Below are 20054 nucleotides of genomic sequence, written 5' to 3'. Positions count from 1 at the left end.
CACACAATGGGAACAGTGAACAGGCTAATGAAGTGATACTGACCATCATCAGAGGAAAGGCATGGCCCAGGGGTGTCATGGTGGATTCTGCACCACACTAAGGAGGAAATGAAAACTGACCTTAATCCCTCTAAAAGGAATCACGAAACAATTCCAACTCATTCCTCCAGGTGTAGCCTACATGATATGCCATGATGTAAACAGTTTTTGGCAGCCAGACCAGGGAAACTGCCTGGACCACAGATGGCTGGATTGAGCACCCTGGCTAAATAGGAAATAAGTGACAATGAAAAAAGCAGAAATAAATTGCATACATTTTGATTAAATTTGGAAAAGTAGCTCAATTGTTTTAATTTCTTATATTCTATGAAATCCAAGACCAGGTTGGCTTTGTTGAGGAAATTCAGAAAAGTATTTCTACAAGTGGAAATAGTAGACAAATATCTAAGAGTAGCCAAAATGTCCAGGAGTCTCCAACAGCTTGTAGAGAACAGTATCAGGAAGTGTAGACTGAGGTCTATGTAAACCCCCAAATTCACAAGGTACAAGGTCAACTCCCAGTGGGATGCTATTAGGAGGGGGCATATGAGAGAGAATTGGAATTAGATGAGATCATGAAAGATACCTGAATGTTTTATTAGAATGTTATTAGTGTTCTCATAAAAAACTGTTCTGTTCAGACAACAGAGATGTGATTTAATATCAATGATAGAGAATCAATAAATTCTATGATACTGAATCAATTCATAAACAAATAATCATATTTTGATATTGCCATGTTTATCACATAGAATCTAGTGTTAATCTTCCAAGTTCAGAAAACAGGAAGCAAAGTAGACTTATTCACCATCAGGAGGAATTCTTACTGCACGAAGCAACAATACTCTCATGGATCTTTGTAGTCTGAACTTACTACCAACCTTTTGTGGATATATAATCCCTTTCTTCAGCAACAATGACAGATGGGCTTTTTTCTCTTTTCTCTAGTAGCATTCCTGAGTAAAGACCTGCAATTTCATTTGAAATCAAATTATAAAAAGGGGTGAGGTCTCAGAAACGTTCTACACATGCTCAGAGGAAGCAAACTGGTACATAAGAATTTGTATCAAATAGAAAAAAAATAAGTATTTTTTTGAAATCTACATTTTTTTTACTCCTTTAGAATATTTTACCTTGCTCATCTCACATTTAAGGAAAATCTGTGTCTCTAATAAGTGAGCAGATTATTTCAAAGTGATAAACAGAAAGGGCTGGGGCTGAGGGAGTACCGACATGTCAGACTCAAAGGCAGGTAAGGTCCCTGCCAGCTGGACATCTCCCACCTGGTCCTGCTCACTGAAACACTTCATGATCACCCTCCCAGGAGACCTGGACCATGACTCCAGTCTATGAGACTTTCAGGTTTGCACAGCACTGCACTGGGGTGGGTGGTCCTTATGCTCTGGGAGAATTTTCCTCCTACACAACTGTGAGAGAATGCAAGGGCAGGAATCACTGCTGACCTGGCCCCTCAGCACCAGCATCCACAGGCTCTTTGTCCACCTGTCTCTAAGAAATGAGGACAGGGCTTGGGGAGACAATGTTTCAAGGAGGGATATGTCTAGATGAGTCTTGCTCCTGGAGATTCCTCAGGCCCACCCAGGGACCCCAACTTCTCCCCTAAGAGTCTGCACCCCATACCTCAGACTGTCTTCTAGGAGGAGCTGACCCAGGAAGTGAAATTCCCTGTAACCTATAGGACACAAGGCATCTGTGGGCACCTTTGGGCAGCCCTAGGAAAGAATAGGAAAGTGGCTGAGGAGACAGGAGCCTCTGAATTACCAAAGGAAATTTCTACCCAAAGACATTACATCATGTATGCCTGGAGAAGATAATGGAAGAGAGGCACAAACTCTTTCAACAGTGGAGTTCCAGGTAAGTGCTCTCTGCTCTCACCACAGGGCACATTCACCAAAGAAAACCATCTCTGATGCTGTGCCCAGGTGAATGCAGTGTGAAGAGCAAAGAATTGGTGATTCTGGGGAGGTGGATTCTGTAAAGGTGGGGACAGAGCAAGAATTTTAAGGACTTACTGACAGCCACAGCAAGGGCTAGATTGGTGAAAGCAAGGGGACTACTGGAAAGAAAGAGGAACATGGACCCCATGGGTCAGCACCTTCCACACAGGAGCCCACACCTGAGGCAAGATCCCCTGAGGCCCTCTGTCTTCAATGCTCACTGAGGGGCTGGGCTGGCATCAAGCTGCACAGAGCGGGTTCTGACAAAGGGGCTGCAGACCAGGCAGCACACTAGGAACCCACCTGCACCAGCCTACACCATGGCCTGAAGGCACTAAGGACTGATCTGTAGCAGCATCTGACTCAGGTCTGGCTTGACTGACTCTGGAGCTGACAGTGGGAGGCCAGAGTCCAGCCACAGCTGGTTCCCACCAGTTCTAACCAGCCCACCTCCCTGAGCAGTCCTGCCTTCTGGAGAGTTCTGACATCCTTCCTAAGAATCTCATAGCACCTGCAAGTCACAGGGAGACCTGAGCCAGAGCCACTTGGGCCTCATGCAACAGAGAAGACACAGTCCTTGAGATGGATATTCTGAGCTGCAGAGGATGAGAGATGAAGGCCTCTGAGACTGTGTATATCTACCATCTCTCACCAGCTGCCTACAGAGTGGCCAGGGCTCCACATGACCCCTCTCTCACCCCAGCTCACATATGCACACTCTGGAACCTGAGAGACAGAAGATGTATCAGCCTCCCAGATAAAGCCAGAAGGACAGGGTCTTTGCAAAAGCTCTTTTTCAAGCACTATTTCCACCCTACAACGGGACCTGCCCCACTGGGGGGACATTTCCACTTAGGTAGCGCTGAGCTTTCCTTACCAAAGCAAGCCTGGTTGGCTTCCTGCTCTTCTAGGCACAGAGTTACAAGCATGTTGAGAAATTTCAGCCGTGGTGTCCAAGGAAGCCAACCCTAACCTCAGAGAAGGTGGGTGCCAGATCTGGCCAGAATAGAAAGGTGAGAGCCAGGCAGCCAATACTTGGGAATTCGTGACTGAGGCTGCATGGCCAAGTCCTCCTCACACTTTAATTCTGTCAACACATTTCCAGTCAAGAAAATAAAAAGATATCAGGAAATATAATTATTAAGTGCATGAAAAGTAATTATATGGCAATAATAAAAAGAAGTCAGTGAAAAAAAATGCAAGCATTTGAACCGGCTTAGGTAAGGAGCTTGCTTCTCCCACTGTTCAGAATAAAAACCAACTTGCAGAGGAGTAAACACATTCCAAGTTTAGCTCTAGAATCTGACTGCTGAAATGTGGCCTCAGAAGGGCTCATTCACCGGTGGCCAGGAGGGGACACTTAATGATTTATCTCTCAGAACCCACCATGTCCCTTGTCCTGTAGGTTTCTTAATAAGAAGATTAAAGAATTCCAAAAGAAGTGAGTGATACACTCACATCTATTAAAAATGAGGTCCCTCCATCAAACTGCAATTCGGTGCAAGAAGGCTGCCTTACCTTAGGGGAAATGTCTGAAGTCTTTACAAAGAAAAATGAAATCATATGCAGGGAATTTTAAATGGAAAAAGAAATAACCTCACAAATAAATTAAACATGAGAAAATTATTAAAAACATTTCCAAGAACATAGAAATACTTGGAAAAATGCTCATGCAAATGGTATTCAGTAAAAAGCAATATATAGGCACAGGGAAATAAACAAGGATAGACAGTATTAGATGCTGGAATACTTTTGGTTTGCAGCTAGCAGCTATGAGCAGCTCAGAATGCTAGGAAAACCTTCACTCCTACAGGCCTGACAGGAACACCTGCAGGATGGGGCACTCTGCCCTAGTGAGCCCTCTGTGAAACCACATCCTCAGTGCTTGAGGTCAGCGTTGCCAGGCTACAAGGCCAGGAAACCAAGAGTCGGGTGCTTCAGGGCATGAAACCCCAACTCATAAGGCCCCCTCTCAAAGGGACAAAGACCCTACCAATCTGCCTTCCACTGCATAGCAATATTTAGTGCTTCCTTATAGTGCGGCTACATTAGACATAAGATGATTGGTTTCTAGATGTTGCATAACCTGCTTGCTTATGTATGATTGGAAGATGCATTCTATATCAATTGCAGTCAGTTCCGCATTAAACAAGCTGCTAGAGGTCACTGAGGTTGCCACCTGCCAGCTCTCTCACCAGCTCCCGGTGTCTGTGTGTTGACTCTGCGTCTCTACCCCCCATGACTGAGGTAGCCGAGTAACCAAGTGAACCATACTAGTGACCAGACAAACCACAATAAGGGATAAACACACATGTATTACCAGTAAGATGTACTGTACTGTACTGGAATTTTCTAGTAATTTGAATTTATCCATAATCTATAACCTGACAATGTTTTTTCAATGTGTACATTCACAAAGTGTGTGCACTTGGGGACAAAATTTTTAAAAGAATGAAATGGTTAAGAAATTAAAAATTAAACTGGAAACAGGTTCCCGAAGCAGGAACGTGGGAGGGAACTGAGACTCACCAACTCAGACAGCAATAGGAGTCTTATCAACTGAGGCAGAGAAACCACACAATACACATTACAGCATTACAGTAACAGAGCATTAATGGTAACACTAAGTTGCTGAAAACTCAATGACAGAAACAAGTAAAATTCTGGTTCCCTAAGATGGTCAAACTATAAGGAATGACACAAATATTTGGTAGTGCACTCCCTTCCAGGCAGAGGCAGGGGAGAGCAGGGAGAGAGGGCACCTGCCCAGGGCCCATTCACCTCTATTTGGATGAGACATACAGGTGTCAGCTGGATGCAGTGGTACATGCCTCTAATCGAAGTGGCTAAGTACCCTGAAGCAGGAGGATTGAGAGTTCAAAGCCAGTCTCAGCAACTTAGCTAGGCCCTAATTAACTCAGACCCTGTCTTTAAATAAAATGTAAAAAAGGGCTGAGGATGTGGCTCAGTGGTTAAGCACCCTTGGGTTCAAACCCTGGATTGAGCAAAAGGGAGGGAGAAGAGGGGAGGGGGAAAAGGGATAGAAAAGATAGTGGAATGGGATGGACATTATTACCCTAGCTACACATGATTGCGTGAATGGGTGATTCTACATCATGTACAACCAGGGAAATGGTAAGTTGTGCTCTATCTGTGTACAGTGAGTTAAAAACATTCTGCTGTCATGCATGACTAATTAGAACAAATAAAATAAATCATGAGTAATTGATAAAGTGTATAGAAACTGAAGATTTACAAACTATAAATCTTAGAATTACTGACTGTTCAGAAACTACACTGGATCATGGGTGGCGGTGAACAACTGAAAAGGATTAGGGGTCAATCTACATTGTTCAAGCAGCTCCCCATACAACTTCCTCTCTGAGGAAAGCCTGAGGTTGATGAGATACTGAGCCAGGCTAATGCTGGCAGCAGATACAGTGATGAATGTTAACCTGCCAATCAGCAGATCCTTCCACTGGGCTCAGAACTTTCATCTGTGCTCCAGACATCTGAAGGATCTCAAATATTTTGGCACCTTGCAACCTGATTGTGCAACCAATCAAGTTGTTTGGAACACTGAGTTTATGAGTAACCTGAACAAGTGCATGCAAACCTGCCTGATAGCCTTTCATCTTTGGAGAGCTGGATTCAATGCCGCTGAATCTGGTGTTGCCACACATCAGAGGACAATGAGACGGTTACATTGCCAACTGGTACAGCTTAGCTGCCTCTGGAATGGCAGATTGTCCTTGAATGGCACAGGTCTCTACAAGGGTCCCTCCATATCAGGGTTGAAGCACATAAACAGGGTACTGTGGGGAAAGCTCACACTGTCACTGCCTGTGCTGTATCTGTCATGACCCCCTGCAAAGAGGACTGCAGAAGGTGGCTGCTTGAGCATATATGATTACCAACACTGGGGAAACTCCAACATGATGGTGCACATCTGTTTGACACTCATTGTTGGATTGCGGGATGCCCACCCTGCTGCTTTGGGGGAGCATATCCTTGACACCAGGGCTTGAGCCCCTGTGTTCTCTCAAATATCCTTCATCGCACAACCACCTTTTCCAATGAGGGAGCCACAATGAATAGCAGGGACCACCACCAGGGTCTATGGGCAGCTGTGCTACTTGTCAAAAAAACTGCTAATGTCTAGTTGGTCAATGATCATAGCAAAGCTTTGAAAGTGACATTCATGTGTTCAGCCATAGTGACCATTCTCTCAGGACAGTTCCCTCAGCAAAGTTCATACGTGCAACACTCTCCTCCCACAACTTAACTGATTCTCCTTCCTTTCCAATGATAATGCATCTTACTTTCCACACATAAGTAGCTGAATGCTGAGAGTGACATTTAATCCTCCTTCCATCGTCCATGTTGAGCAGGGTTATAGGGAGATGGACTTTGAGTGTTCAAGTCTTTGGCCACTGGTGGGAGTGAAAGGAAACCCTGCAGGGGTGAGGCTACCTAGGGGAAAGACAGTGGGCAGGAAGGGGTAGGGGGAAGCTGAGACCCAAGGATAGGGCAATGCAGAGGAAAATTGGGGTATAGGAGAAGGAGAGGGTGAAGAAGAAAGAGGGAGAAGGAAGGAGGTGGAAGAGGAGGAAGAAGGGGAGGAGGAAGAAGGGGAGAAGGAAGGGAGTGGAGAAGGAGGAACTGAGTGGAGAAGGGGAAGAAGGGGGAGGAGGAGAAGTGATGGAGGAAAAGGAGGGGAGAGTGGAGGTGGAGGAAGGGGAGGAGGAATTGGAAGAGGATGGAGAAGGGGGAGGAAAGGGTAGAGGAGGGGAGAGGGAGGGGTTGGGAGGAGGAGTTGGAGGAGGGGGAGTGGAGGCAGAGGTGGAGGGCTTGGAGGAGGAGGGGAGGAGCTATAGAGCAATGCCAATGATCCTGGCTTATGATTTGGTTGGTCAGAGATAAATTATATTTTTTAAACTGCACCAAGATAAAGATAATTTACATGCAAAGAAATATACTGGGCCTGTTGGGTGCAGTGGCACACACCTGCAATCCCAGCACCTTGCGAGGTTGAGGCAGGAGGATCATGAGTTCAAATCCACCTATAGCAAAAAGCAAGGTAAGTTGCTAAGCAACTCAGTGAGACCCTGTCTCTAACTAAAATACAAAATAGGGCTGGGGATGTGACTCAGCAGTTGAATGCCCCTGAGTTTAATCCCTGGTACCACCCCCCCAAAATATATTTACATACACAAACACACACGTGCACACACACACACACACACACACACACACACACGGTAGTATGCTAAAGAGGAAAATGCAGGGATATCTTTGTGTTAAAAACGTGTTGTGGGGCTGGGGTTGTAGCTCAGTGGTAGAGTGCTTGCTTAGTACAGGTGAGGCACTAGGTTTGATCACTAGCATAACTTAATAAAACTAAATAAACAAGAAGCCTCATAACTAAAAAAAAATGTGCTGTACCTGGGAGCTTATGTTCATAAACTATCACTGGGTAAAACTATGAATCTAGAAGTCCACTAGGCTGATTAGAACAAACCCCATTGTGTTTGTGTCCACCTATAACTAAAAAAAAATATTTTTTAAAAAAGTAGTAGAATGAATCAGACATTATTACTATATGTATATATGTGACTGCAGGACCAATATGATTCTGCAACATGTACAATCAGAAAAATGAGAAATTATATCCCATCTATGTATGATATTTCAAAGTGAATAAATGCATTCTACTGTCAAATATAACTAATTAAAACAAAAAATTTTAAAAAGAAAAAAGAAAAATATTGACTACCTCTTCAATGTACATATATGATCGTGCTTTGGTTATATATTACTGCCAGGTGCTTAATAGCAGGTTCATAAAAAACACACCTTGTTCTTATATTTAATGTCAGGTGAGATTCCTCAGGGTTCACTGGCAAGTTGTGAGAAGCCTCTTGGGTTTTTTTTTTTTTTTTGATACTGGGAAATTAAACTCAGGGTCACTCAACCACTGAGCCACATCCCCAGCCCTGTTTTGTATTTTATTTAGACAGGGTCTCATTGAGTTTATTAGCACCTTGCTTTTGCTGAGTCTGGCTTTGAACTTGCAATCCTCCTGCCTCAGCCTCCTGAGCCACTGGAATTACAGGCAAGTGCCACCATGATCAGCCCTTCTTGGCTCCTTTGGCTTTCCTCTACATGTTGTGCCATCTGCCAGGTTGGGTCAGGCGCTTGCTGAACACATGTGTCTTCCCTCTCCAGTGACCCTCTTTGCAGAGTGTATACTGGTTGACTCCTTGTTCTCTTGGGTCCTCACAACCCTCCTGATTGGGAAGTCAGGTGACAAACCAGAGTTTTTGTGTTAGACATCCAGTAGCATTTAAGTGGAAGTAAGTAATGAGTTTTAACTTTAATGCCTATAATTTTAGAGTCTCCCCTTCCATATAATTAGAGTCAGTATTGTATTGGGACTCAACATTTTATTCTATGTTTCTTTTAGGCTTCTTGTCTTAAATTAATTCAGGTTGTTCTATTAGAGGAAAATTGGGGTACAGGAGAAGGAGGGAGTGCAGAAGAAAGCTGGAGGAGAAGGAAGGAGGTGGAAGAGGAGGAAGAAGGGGAGAAGGAAGGGAGTAGAGAAGGAGGAACTGAGTGGAGAAGGGGAAGAAGGGGGAGGAGTCAAACACACTCTACTGTCAACTATAACTAAAAAGAACAAATAATTTTCTTTATATATATTAAGTTTTGGTGAAGAATATTTCCAAGGTGCTACAGTAGAGAGATATCTTGAGGAGGGATCTATTGTCTAAGTCTCATCTACTCCTGAGGTCAGAAACCACCCATTCCCACAGTAGGCTCCTGTGGCCATTGGTGCACTGCCAGATGCTGTCTCACAGGTCCTGACCTGGTCGGGAGACGTGGGTGCAACCCTGCTGGAGTCCCACGAGGTGGGGAACAGGAGCTACAGCCTGGAGGGCGGCACTCCAGATGAAGCAGAAAGCTTTGGTCTGCCCTCTGAGAATCATGGCAGGTCAGAAGCACCTGGCCTAGCAAGGTTCCAAAACGGGGGATGCCAAGGTTGAGGTGGGTGATGGAACCACAGTTCCTTTGCCACCCAGAACAAAATGTTGTGGTAACAGCATGTCCCGTGACTACAGGGGCATCCTGTGGAGACCTTCCCAACAAGCTGACCTGGTCCAGGCTGATGCACCCCTGGACGTGCAGTACAAGAACCTGGAGGAACTTCTGCTTGATGCTGGCTGCATTCTGCCCTTGCTCGCCCCTATGAATATCTCAGCTGACAGAAATAACACCTGGCTTAGCTGCCACCTACTTCTGCTTAGTACCTGGTGGGTAATACACCTGAATGAATTAGGAAAACCTTGGCCTCAGTCTGCCCCTGAGGCACACAACCTATGATCCAGAGAGAAGCTGCTCAACTCAGCCATGAATGCACCTCCTCCAAGAGGAACTCGTGTGTGTGTGTGTGTGTGTGTGTGTGTGTGTGTGTGTGTGTATTTTACTGGTGAGGAACACAGGGCTTCAAATGTATTTCAGGACTCTGCCACTGCACTGCACCCCAAGCCCAGATGACGGGACTTTTGCCCAGCTCCAACCACCATCCACTCATACTCACACCCAGGCACTCACTTTCATGACAGAATTAGGGGGAGAAAAAGACCCAGTTGTTAATGCCTCCTAGTGACTCACACATGGAGACACAGACACCAGGTGCACAGGGCCTTGGAACCCCAAATGCAATGATGAGAAAATCCCGCCACCACAACTGTCCTTCAGTGAAAAGTGAAGCACAAGAAACTTTAGAACCAGCATGAGAGAGCACCAAACAGTACCAAAGACAAGACCACTTCCTTCTCAGAAGACCTAAGGGCCACATGACATAGATGGTGTATTTCAAGTCCTGAAGTAAAACAAGTGCCATCAAAGAATACTATACCCAGCAATGGTAGACTGCACAGTCAAAGGAGAAATAAAGACCTCCCAGGATATGCTTCCATCAAGGGAATTCATGAATACACACTAGCATTGCAAAGGAAACTGAAGTGAATCCCACACCTGGGAATGGATGAAGACACACTACCAAAACAAGAACGAGGGAAAGAATGAATCCCAATACAAGAGCACACATTTAATTGAGACTAGGAAAGAATCAGACATGATCAATCAGTATGCATCAAACCACAGAGATGAATAAGACAGGACGAAGTAACAAAGGACATACAAAAAAATGAGAAGAAAATCAACAAAATGATAAAGCCCGTGCCTTTCAATAATTCAACATAAGTTGCTATTTCTCCACTTAAAGACATCTATCTACTGCTTGAATGAATAAAAAACAAGACCCCAAAATATACTGCCTCAAGAACGTAACCTTGGGCAGGGTGTGGCTCAGCAATGGAGTACTTGCCTAGCATGTTCGGGGCCCTGGGTTCCATCCTCAACACCACATAAAAATAAATAAATCGAGGTATTAGTCCAACTACAACTAAAAAATAAATATTAAAAAAAAAGAACCTAACCTCTCCTGTAAAGACACACAGAGTGACAGTGAGAGAATGGAAATGACAAGCCAGCTAATGGAGGCTGCGTCATAGAGTTGATATGAGAGAGTTAGGACCTATCAAGACTTGTGAGTGGATAAAGTAAAAAAAATGATAATTTGTTAATATTTTGACAACCAAAGAAAGAACACCAGTGATATAAGATCTGTTATTTTTAAGATTTAAAAAGTGTTTCTTGTTCACCATGAAGATTCACACAATTTCCACCCAGGTTATCATTGAAAACCACAATTTTCCCACCTTGCAACTGGCATCTCAGCAGTACTTTGCTTCTTTGATTGTACACTTCATGGCTATTCAATCATGCAGGCCCATGTCCATTGACCCAGCTGCCTGTCATTGGGCTGTCATCCACATGGTGATGCTACTCAGTGCTGTGGAGCGGTCTCTAGAAAAGTGTGAGTCCCTGAGTACAGAGAATGACTTAGAGGCCTGCACTCTTTCATGTGCACCAGGGAGAAGCTGCCCCTCTCCTTCAACTGCTTCTCACATATGCCCCTGGCCTCACCATCAGCACAACGTCTGCTAGATGAGGTGTGAACATAAATGTGCACATCCAGTATGTCCACGTGGCTCCTTTAAATGCTACCTCTTCTTACAGCATAATGGAAAGGCTGCCCCTGTCCTGGATCAGGATATGGTTCCCGAAGTGTTATTCATCTGTTTCTCCAAGGTTATTGACAGGCTCTGTGCAAACACCCCACACCTCTGGAGCCTGGGGGATTTGAGGGCCTGTTTCCACTCACTGCCCAGGTGACACAGTCTGAGGCTAACTTGGACTCTTGAGAGCAGTGCAGCCCTGTGATCCTGCAGGAGCCAGGCAGGGGCACCCTTCCCACACACGTCACACTTCTGCAGGATTTCATTATTCTCCTTTTTTGCTTTTAATATTTTTTAGATGTCACTTACCTTTATTTTTATTTTTGTTTTTTGTATGTGGTGTTGAGAATCATACCCAGTGCCTTACACATGCTAGGCAAGCTCTCTACCACTGAGCCACAACCCCAGCCCAGGATTTCTTAATTCGAGAAGGACTGATGGAGTCTGAATCTCATTCATGCTTTCACCACAAGTGAGGCAACAAAACAACTCCAAAGCTGTAGAGGACAAATTTACCACTATTCTCAATACCACCACCAGAGACCCCTTTGCTGCTGTCCTTAGTTAGCACAGCACAGCCACGGGTGTGCTGCCACCTCCTCTTCCTATTTTCCCTCCATTGCTTTCCTTAATGATCTGTAAACCCAGATTACTCAGATGCCATTTCCAGAGCACACATTCTAGGTGGGCAGAACTTCACTCTCCTGGGGATCATCTTCGCATTGGCCCAGATAAACTGCATTCCCACACCGTTGGTGCTTCATTCTCTCAGGTAGACAAATGAGGATGATCACAGCATCACCCCTTCACACAAGAGGAAACCAAGCCTCTGGTGAGACACACCCATCACATGAGCTGGCAAGTGATGAAGCCAGGATCCTGTCCAGCAGTCTGTCTCCTAGGGCCCATGTGTAGCCTGAGCTTCACCCAGAACAAGGGAACCCACCTCCAGGCCCTCTATATATTTCACTTTGAAACTGGGCCAAATTGGGAGCTGACAGGACTCCTCTGGGTGCTTGTCTGGCCAGGCATCCTAGATTGCCTAGATAGCACTGGTGGCAGGCAGCAGAGTCTCAGTCCTCTGCTTCCATTTCAAATCCCCCTCCTAGGGAACCTTGGTGTCTATGCTGTTGGGCTGCCCTTGCTGCCAGAGGACAGGCTACCTCAACCCCCAAGCCCATGTGGCTGTCCTGATCAGGGGAACACTGGTCATCCAACAGGGTTACCGCACACCTCTGTGGGTGTCACCTTCCTGCTGAGACTCTTCTAGACGGTCAGAGCCCCAAACTGTGTGCACTCAAGCAGCCAGGAAGGAGACCCGCGGCAGCCTTGGGAACAAGTTGCTCACTGCATTTTCTCTTATGGACCCTGGGTGCTCATGAAATGTGGGGACAGGGGGCTAACTCCGGTATGGGATTGTCACTCTCCTAAATAGTTCTTGCAGGAGACTCTGCAGAGGCCCAGATCATCTTTTCAACCCAAGTGGCCTGGGACATGTCTCTCGTCCCTTTTAAGGAACAGCCTCCAAAACTCAGCCTTCTTGTGGGAGGAAGATATGGCATGTCTGTCCATCTGTCATTCTCCCCACCTACCAGGCTCGCTAGGCAAGCTATAGCACTGAGCCCCAGGCCCAGCCCCTTCTCCTGTCTTAAAGACTCTTTACCTACACACACCTTCACCTGATTGGGCAAATGATGGTACTTGACACAATGCTGAGCCTGAAGCCCAAACTCAGAGCTTTTAGATGTCAATTTTCTACCCTGCCTTTCTAGAACCTGATAGCTGTCAGTCCTAGAATGTAAATTTGAGGAGTTGGCTCAGAAAAGAAAAAAGTGAAAAAAGGAGCAGGAAATTCTGCTAGTAATAGATTGCTTTTGTGCTAATTGCTTATAGAAAATGTGTTACTTCTTGTTTATTGTTATCTTAACATCATATCTGCCATATGTGTGCCTAGGTGGTAAGATTTTCCTTGACATATTTTGTTAAATGTCAATAATAATATTAAACTCAACAGTTTCAGTTACCTACACAGTAGGACATTATATACTCACATTAGTCATGTTTTGTTACAAATGTCCTTTTTCTTTATCTCAAAACTCCTACTTCATTGGAATCAAAATTTAAACTTCAAAAGATTCAGGTTTTACATTAACGCCAAAGAATAATTCTCTCATAATTTAATTATATTTAAGTAAAATTTCAGGTTTTAGCTGGTAAAACCCCCTTTTTGGGGGGTGGGTACCAGAGATTAAACTCAGGGGGTTTAACCACTGAGCCACATCTCCAGTCCTATTTTCTATTTTTTTTAGAAACAAGGTCTCACTGAGTTGCTTAGAACCTAGCTTTTGCTGAGGCTGGCTTTGAACTCATAGTTCTCCTTCCTGAGCCTCCTTAGCTACTGGGATTATAGGCGTTCGCCACCATGCCTGGTGGTAAGACCACTTTTAAATCTACTATTTTCCTTTTTAAAAATATTTTTTATTTATACATGGACACAATATATTTATTTTTGTTAATTTATTTTTGAGTGGTACTGAGGATCGAATCCTGCCAGTGCCTCACATGTGTGTGGCAAGCACTCTGCCACTGAGCCACAACCCCAGCCCAAATCTACAATTTTAATCAGCTTTTTTGCTGCCATGACTAGAAGATCTGACAACAACTTTAGAGCAGGTAGTTTATTTGTTGCTCATAGTTTCAGAGGTCTGAGTCCATGGCCAGCTGACTCCCTTGCTCTGGGCACAATGTGAGGTAGAACACCATGTCAGAAGGGCATGGAGAAGAAAAGCAGCTCAGGATGTAGCAGTCAGGAAGCAGAAAGAGAGGGCTGCCTTCACCAAGGACAAAATATAACCTGCAAAGCCACATCCCCAGCTACCTATCTCCACTAGCCACACCCTACCTCTTAAGTTGCCACAAAGGTAATCCATTAAAGTGGATTAGTGAGCTGATCAGGGTAAAATGCTCATCACCCCATCATTTCACCTCTAAGCCAACTTCCAGTGTCACACATGTGAGCTTTTGCAAGACACCTCCAATCTGAACCACGTCTACCAGAAAGGAACAGTATTTTGGTCACTGTGACCAAAATATCCAATATAAATAATGTAGAGGAGGAAGTTTGATTTGGGACTCCTGGTTTTAGAGGTCTCAGACCACAAATGGCTGACTACTTTGCTCTGGGCTCAAGGAGAGGCAGCACAATTGGGTGGAAGAACCAACCTGATGGAAACTGTTGGGGTCATGGTGGGGCCAAGAGGAGAGAGAGGGAGGGGGAGAGAGAGAGGTGCTCCAGGAAGAATAACCCTTCCAGGACATGCTCCAGTGACTCATTCCACCTACCTACACCCCACCTATCTGCTTTTACCACCCAGTCAGTCCATCCAAACTAGAATGAATTGATAAGATCACAGATTTCATAATCTAATCATTTCACCTCTGGATATTTCTGAATAAACAGCAAAATTTGGGGCACACCACGGATCCAAAACTACCAACTCTCCTTTGGGAATCTCTGTATTTCATATACCAAACCTTTCCAGCCAAAACAAACTTTCTTATTATGCAAAGGAAAAAAGAAAGCATGCTAATGTGGGTCTAGTCAACTGCCTAACAGTTTTTTCATTATTCCTGGAGATAGTAAGTTATGACAAATTTCATATAACAAATATAATTTTGTCAACTTATTGTAGCTCAATCTGTTTCCCAGTGCAACAAACCTGAGTGGACATCCACTCCTTGTCATTGTGGTACAAATCCCAAAGTCTGCACTTAACCTTATTAATCACCCAAGTTAACTACTATTTATAGGAACAATTTTTTGAACCCCAAATTCCTGATGATGTAAATACTATCATCAGCTGCAGAAAATGCTTGGGAGCACTATGACCTATGGAATTCTACCACCTCACTGTCACTTCTACTCTGTTGACTGTCATATGGGATTCCCAAAGATTTTGAATCTTATAAAAACTGTACATATAGAGGGAATAAGAGTTACAATAATTTGGACATTAAAGATAAACCTTTCTTAGAACCAGGTACTGAACACGAATCTATGGCCATGGACTCAAATTGGCCAGGAGAAAAAAGTCAAACTGATAATGAATTAAATACTCCAAACATCAAGTGAAGTAATTCACAAAGTACAGATAACTGTACATACAGGGGGAAAACATACTGTTAGTCCCATCAGAGTATGATGATGTACAAAGAGGTTTGGGGGTTGGTTTGGATACCTAACCATTCATTCACCACATTTTCTTTATAGTATAATCTTGATCATGTGTACTTTGGGTATATTATACCTATTTTATGTTGGAGGGAAATGCTGTCAGATGCAGAGGATGGAAATGACTAAAGCTGAGAACGAGCTCACAATGGCTAGTATCACTAACATCATGCAGGGATTGCTTCCTTGAAGGCTTTAGAACTATTTCCTTTTCCAGAAGACCACATTCCTTCCTCTCAGATGCTCTATCAAATGCTATGATTGAGACTTTCAAGCTCTGTATGCATACTGTGGTACTTAGCCCAAAGGGTCCATTATGAAGCTGAACTTCTCTGAAGCGGCATATGTATTGGAGATCCTGCACAGTATAAGATCTTTATAAAGCAGACCCTCATGACTGTGGAGGGAGGAAAATTGCACATGACAAGATCCATAAGTATTTTGGGCTATCTCATGCCTTTAAAAGCTGTGCGTTGCCAGGCATGGTGGCACAAGCTTGGGTGGCTGAGACAAGAGGATCATGAGCTCAAAATGAGCTTGAGCAAAAAGCAAGTTGCTAAGCAACTCAGTGTGACCCTTTCTCTAAATAAAATATAAAATAGGCGTGGGGGTGTGGCTCAATCGTCGGGTGCCCCTGAACTCAATCTCTGTTACAAAAAAAAAAAAGCTGTGTATTTTTAACTATTTTATCTAATCAAACATCCTTGTGATATTATGAAAATGTATCACTAAGCTTAGCCAACCTCTTCCCTATATCAATCTTAAAGCTACAAATTCTACAATTTCTGAAAACTATAAACCAGGTCTCCTTGCCTGCCTACATAAGGACCCCAGTGAAGAATTTGTTAAACCTACAGATTCATGGTCTTTGATCCATGGGCATAAATGTTCATCAAAGCATTTCCACAGTGGAACATGGTATGTACAGTAACATGAATCTGTGTATTATCAAGGCCATGATAAAACTAATAAACTAATTTCTTAGTTTGCCTCAGAATAAAATAATTTCTTATTTCCCTAAAAGCTACATTATCATTTTATGTCACCACTTTCTCAATATTTCTCTTGTGAAACAATGAGGAGCCCTATGTAGTGAGAACTGGCTTGGGACACCTGCCTGGATGACAACAGCACAAGCACGAGTTGCCACAGTCCATTAGCGAAGCCGATGGACATTATAACCCAGCATAGGTCAGGATATGCACATAGGGAGCAACTCTCCTGGAGCTGGCTACTGTTTCCAAATTTGGGGATGAAGGTACCCCAGAGGGAACCTGAAACCTTCACTCTCTACTTGCCTTCCCACGCATGCTGTGATTCCCAGTTGGCACTGGCCCTGAGGTGGAAACTCCTCCTTGGGGTTGCCTCCAACAGGAGGGGAGGAATAGGATGCAGAGAAATTCAGACACTGGGATTACAGATTAGCTGGAATGTACCCTTTCTTTTTTCCTGTATTTTCCTTAGTGCATGATACTTACACGTAATGCTGTGATGCACAAAGTAGAACAATATAACTTTGCCATTACCCTCCCAGCATCTCTTCTTCTTCCTTATTCTTCCCTCCTCCTTGTGCCTGGTCCCTCCCTCTACTGATCTCCCTCTGATTGTCATAAGAGCTCCCTCTATACATTTCCTTTCTTTGTAGCTTCCACACTTGAGGGAAAATATGAACCTTTACTTTCTGAGTTGACTTTTTTCACTTCACATACATTCTCCTGTTCCATACATTCTCCTGTAAATAACAATTTCATCCTTCTTTATGACTGAATGAGCTTCTACTGTGGATTGACCCCACGTTTTCTTATCCATACATCTACTGGTACACATTGAGGCCAGTTCTATATTTTAAGTTGTGCTCCTTTAAATCTGGCCATGCATGTATCACTATAATATCCTAACTTCAATATTTTATGTTAAATACCAAGCGATGATATAGCTGTATCGGGTGGTTTTTCATTCCTAGTGTTTTGAGGAACTTCCTACTAATTTCCAGTTACAATCCCTCCAAGGGTGGGAATGTATCAATTTTATTCCACAATATCTCCAGGATTTATTATTGTTTGTATTCAAATGACTGCCATTCTAAACAAAGTGAGATGAAATGCAATGTAGTTTTGATTTTCATTTCCCTAATTCCTAAAGATGGTAAATTTATCATTATATATGTGTGTGTGTATTATATCTGTATACATATATTTTTTCTCATTATATATGTATGTGTGTGTGTGTATATATATATATATATATATACACACATACATACATACATACATACATACATATGGTCAAATATATTTCTTCTTTTAATAAGTGTTTACTTAATTAAATTCCTTATTAATTGGGTTATTTTTGATTATAAGATGCTGGAGTTCTTTATGCATACTGGATACTACTATTCTCTCAGAAAATTTATTCTCTTCCTATGGGTTATCCACATTTTTTTTTGCTTTGCCTTGCAGAAAATTCTGAATTTGATGTCATCCAATTTATTAATTCATCAAGTTAGTTCTCAACATTCAGGAATTCTCCTGAGAAAATTGTTGCTTGCAACCATGTTGCAGTGTTGACTGTTTTCTCCTAGGAATTCATAGCTTATCATCTAATTCATAGCTCTTTCATCCATGAATTGAATTTTGTGCAAGGTGAGGGACAGAGACTCAATCTCATTCTTCTACAAGTTTTGCCAGCACATTTTTTTTTTAATAAAGGCTGTTCTTTCTCTAATATATTTTTGGCACACTTGTCTAGGATCAAATGACAATATGTGTGGGTTTAACTCTTTGAATTCTATTGTAATCTATTGTCTTGTTTCTCTGGTGGAAAATGTTCATGTTTTAAGAACATAATATCAGGGCTGGGGATGTGGCTAAAGTGGAAGCGTGCTCGCCTGGCATGCGTGCGACCCGGGTTCGATCCTCAGCACCACATACCAACAAAGATGTTGTGTCCGCCAAGAACTAAAAAATAAATATTAAAAATTCTCTCTCTCTCTCTCTCTCTCTCCCTCCTCTCTCACTCTCTCTTTTAAAAAAAAAAGAACATAATATCCTAAAATTTCAGAGACTTATTTACAAATTTGTAAATTTAAGTATTATTATTCTTTAGTAGTTAGCTCTTTCAAACTTTAGGATTCATTTTCATATTAATAAATTACTTAAATGTGGATTAAATGAATCATGTGACCATATAGCATATTTAGTCAATCAACATGAATTTCTAAATTCTCATCCCCTAATGCAATTTGTGTTTACAGTAGTCTACCTCTGAATACATAGGAAGGAAGTTAGTATATTATGCAGATTCCACAGTACAAACAGTTAGAATTCAGGAATTTTATGTATCTTGCCTTCTGGGACACTGTTCCCCATTCCCTTGAGCTCAGTGAACGCACCAGGAAACTGAAAACACAAGGTCAAATATGTGAATAATATTCTTGCTTTCCCTTCACCTACCCTCCAGATATGAGAATGTCAACAATTTTCCTCCAATACTTCATCCCAGTATTATTCTCAATTATCCTTTGGAGATTCACTGAAAATAAGAACAGAGACATTTACTCTAATGTGGCCTTAAGAGACAAATCCTTTAAAGACTCCATCCCATTGTACTGGACCCTAGTCCAGGGAGGGACATGGTCAGTGGGTTCTCTCCCCGTCTCTTTCTACTTCCCATTCTGCCGCCTCTTACTTTTGCCTTCCCACACTTCTCCTTCTCCAAGAGACAGACAGTTTGGCCTGTCATCTCATGGGATTGCTTTTCATTCTTCTACGTCCACATTCTACATGTATTCTTGAGATTTACAATGAACAAAGTGGGGTGGGGAAGAACTGGGGAAAGCCAACTGAAGAACATCCTGTACTTGATACCAGGGGATCATCACACTTCTTGAGCTGGACGCAGCGCATGTAGTATTCAAGGGTCTTGGTTAGCCAGACCCTAATAACAACTTCATTTGTTATTAGGTTGCTAGAACAGCCCATTACCCATAACTTCTCTTCTCTCTACATAAAGTGCTTCTGAAAAACTTGGGGTAGATATTCATGCAAATTTGCAGGTTGCACAGGAAATATCTTCATCTGATCCCCAATAGTGGTCATGTTCTGTGTGGTTCAATGAAAGAGTTTAGCTATCCAATAACCCACAATGGAAGCCACCAACTCAATCTTCAGGAAATGCACAAAATGCAGTGTCATTTTCTCCAAGGTCATCAAACCTTATTCTCATGAAAACTTTGCAATGCTGGTAGACAGCATTGCTAAGGAAAACCCACATGCTGACTAGGGATTTTGCCCTCAGAACACTTGAGGTAGTAGCCTCTCTCATGTTTTCTTAGAAGCTAGCATCATTGTTTTCTCTTCCTTTACTAATCAGTACCTGGACCATGAGGCACCAAAGATGTGAACCCCACCACAAGTGCACACTACATTATCAAGGGAAGCAGCATTACAGAAAATAGAAAGACCACAACTAAGGTCTGCACAATAAAACCTGCGAGGTAACTAGTGATATACTTAATTCATATTCTCTCTCTTCTTCCCAGCTGCCATGAGATAAGTAGGTCTACCCCACTTCACCATTGCATCCCATGGTCTGCTTGACCTCGGGGCTAAAGCAAGGCAGTCAGCCCATGATGGACTGAATGTTATAAAACCATGAGCCAAAATAAATCTTCCCTCC

General features: G+C 43.0%; 1 protein-coding gene and 1 pseudogene across 1 annotated transcript in view; both read right to left on the bottom strand.

Moving 5' to 3' along the window:
* LOC144378634 (uncharacterized) overlaps window positions 1–20054 on the bottom strand; it is a 65603-nt gene that overhangs the window by 29148 nt on the left and 16401 nt on the right. Inside the window, exon 6 of the mRNA XM_078053244.1 lies at window positions 18830–18908. Within this exon, the coding sequence (XP_077909370.1) occupies window positions 18830–18908 (79 nt within the window). The remainder of the gene's footprint in view (window positions 1–18829; window positions 18909–20054) is intronic.
* On the bottom strand, window positions 4673–6766 carry LOC101977158 (poly(rC)-binding protein 2 pseudogene; annotated as a pseudogene).

This window comes from Ictidomys tridecemlineatus, chromosome 1, assembly GCF_052094955.1.
Source record: "Ictidomys tridecemlineatus isolate mIctTri1 chromosome 1, mIctTri1.hap1, whole genome shotgun sequence".
NCBI classification, from domain to species: Eukaryota; Metazoa; Chordata; class Mammalia; order Rodentia; family Sciuridae; genus Ictidomys; species Ictidomys tridecemlineatus.
The sequence above is the reverse complement of the archived record's forward strand: the minus strand, read 5'-3'. Positions and strand labels throughout refer to the sequence as shown.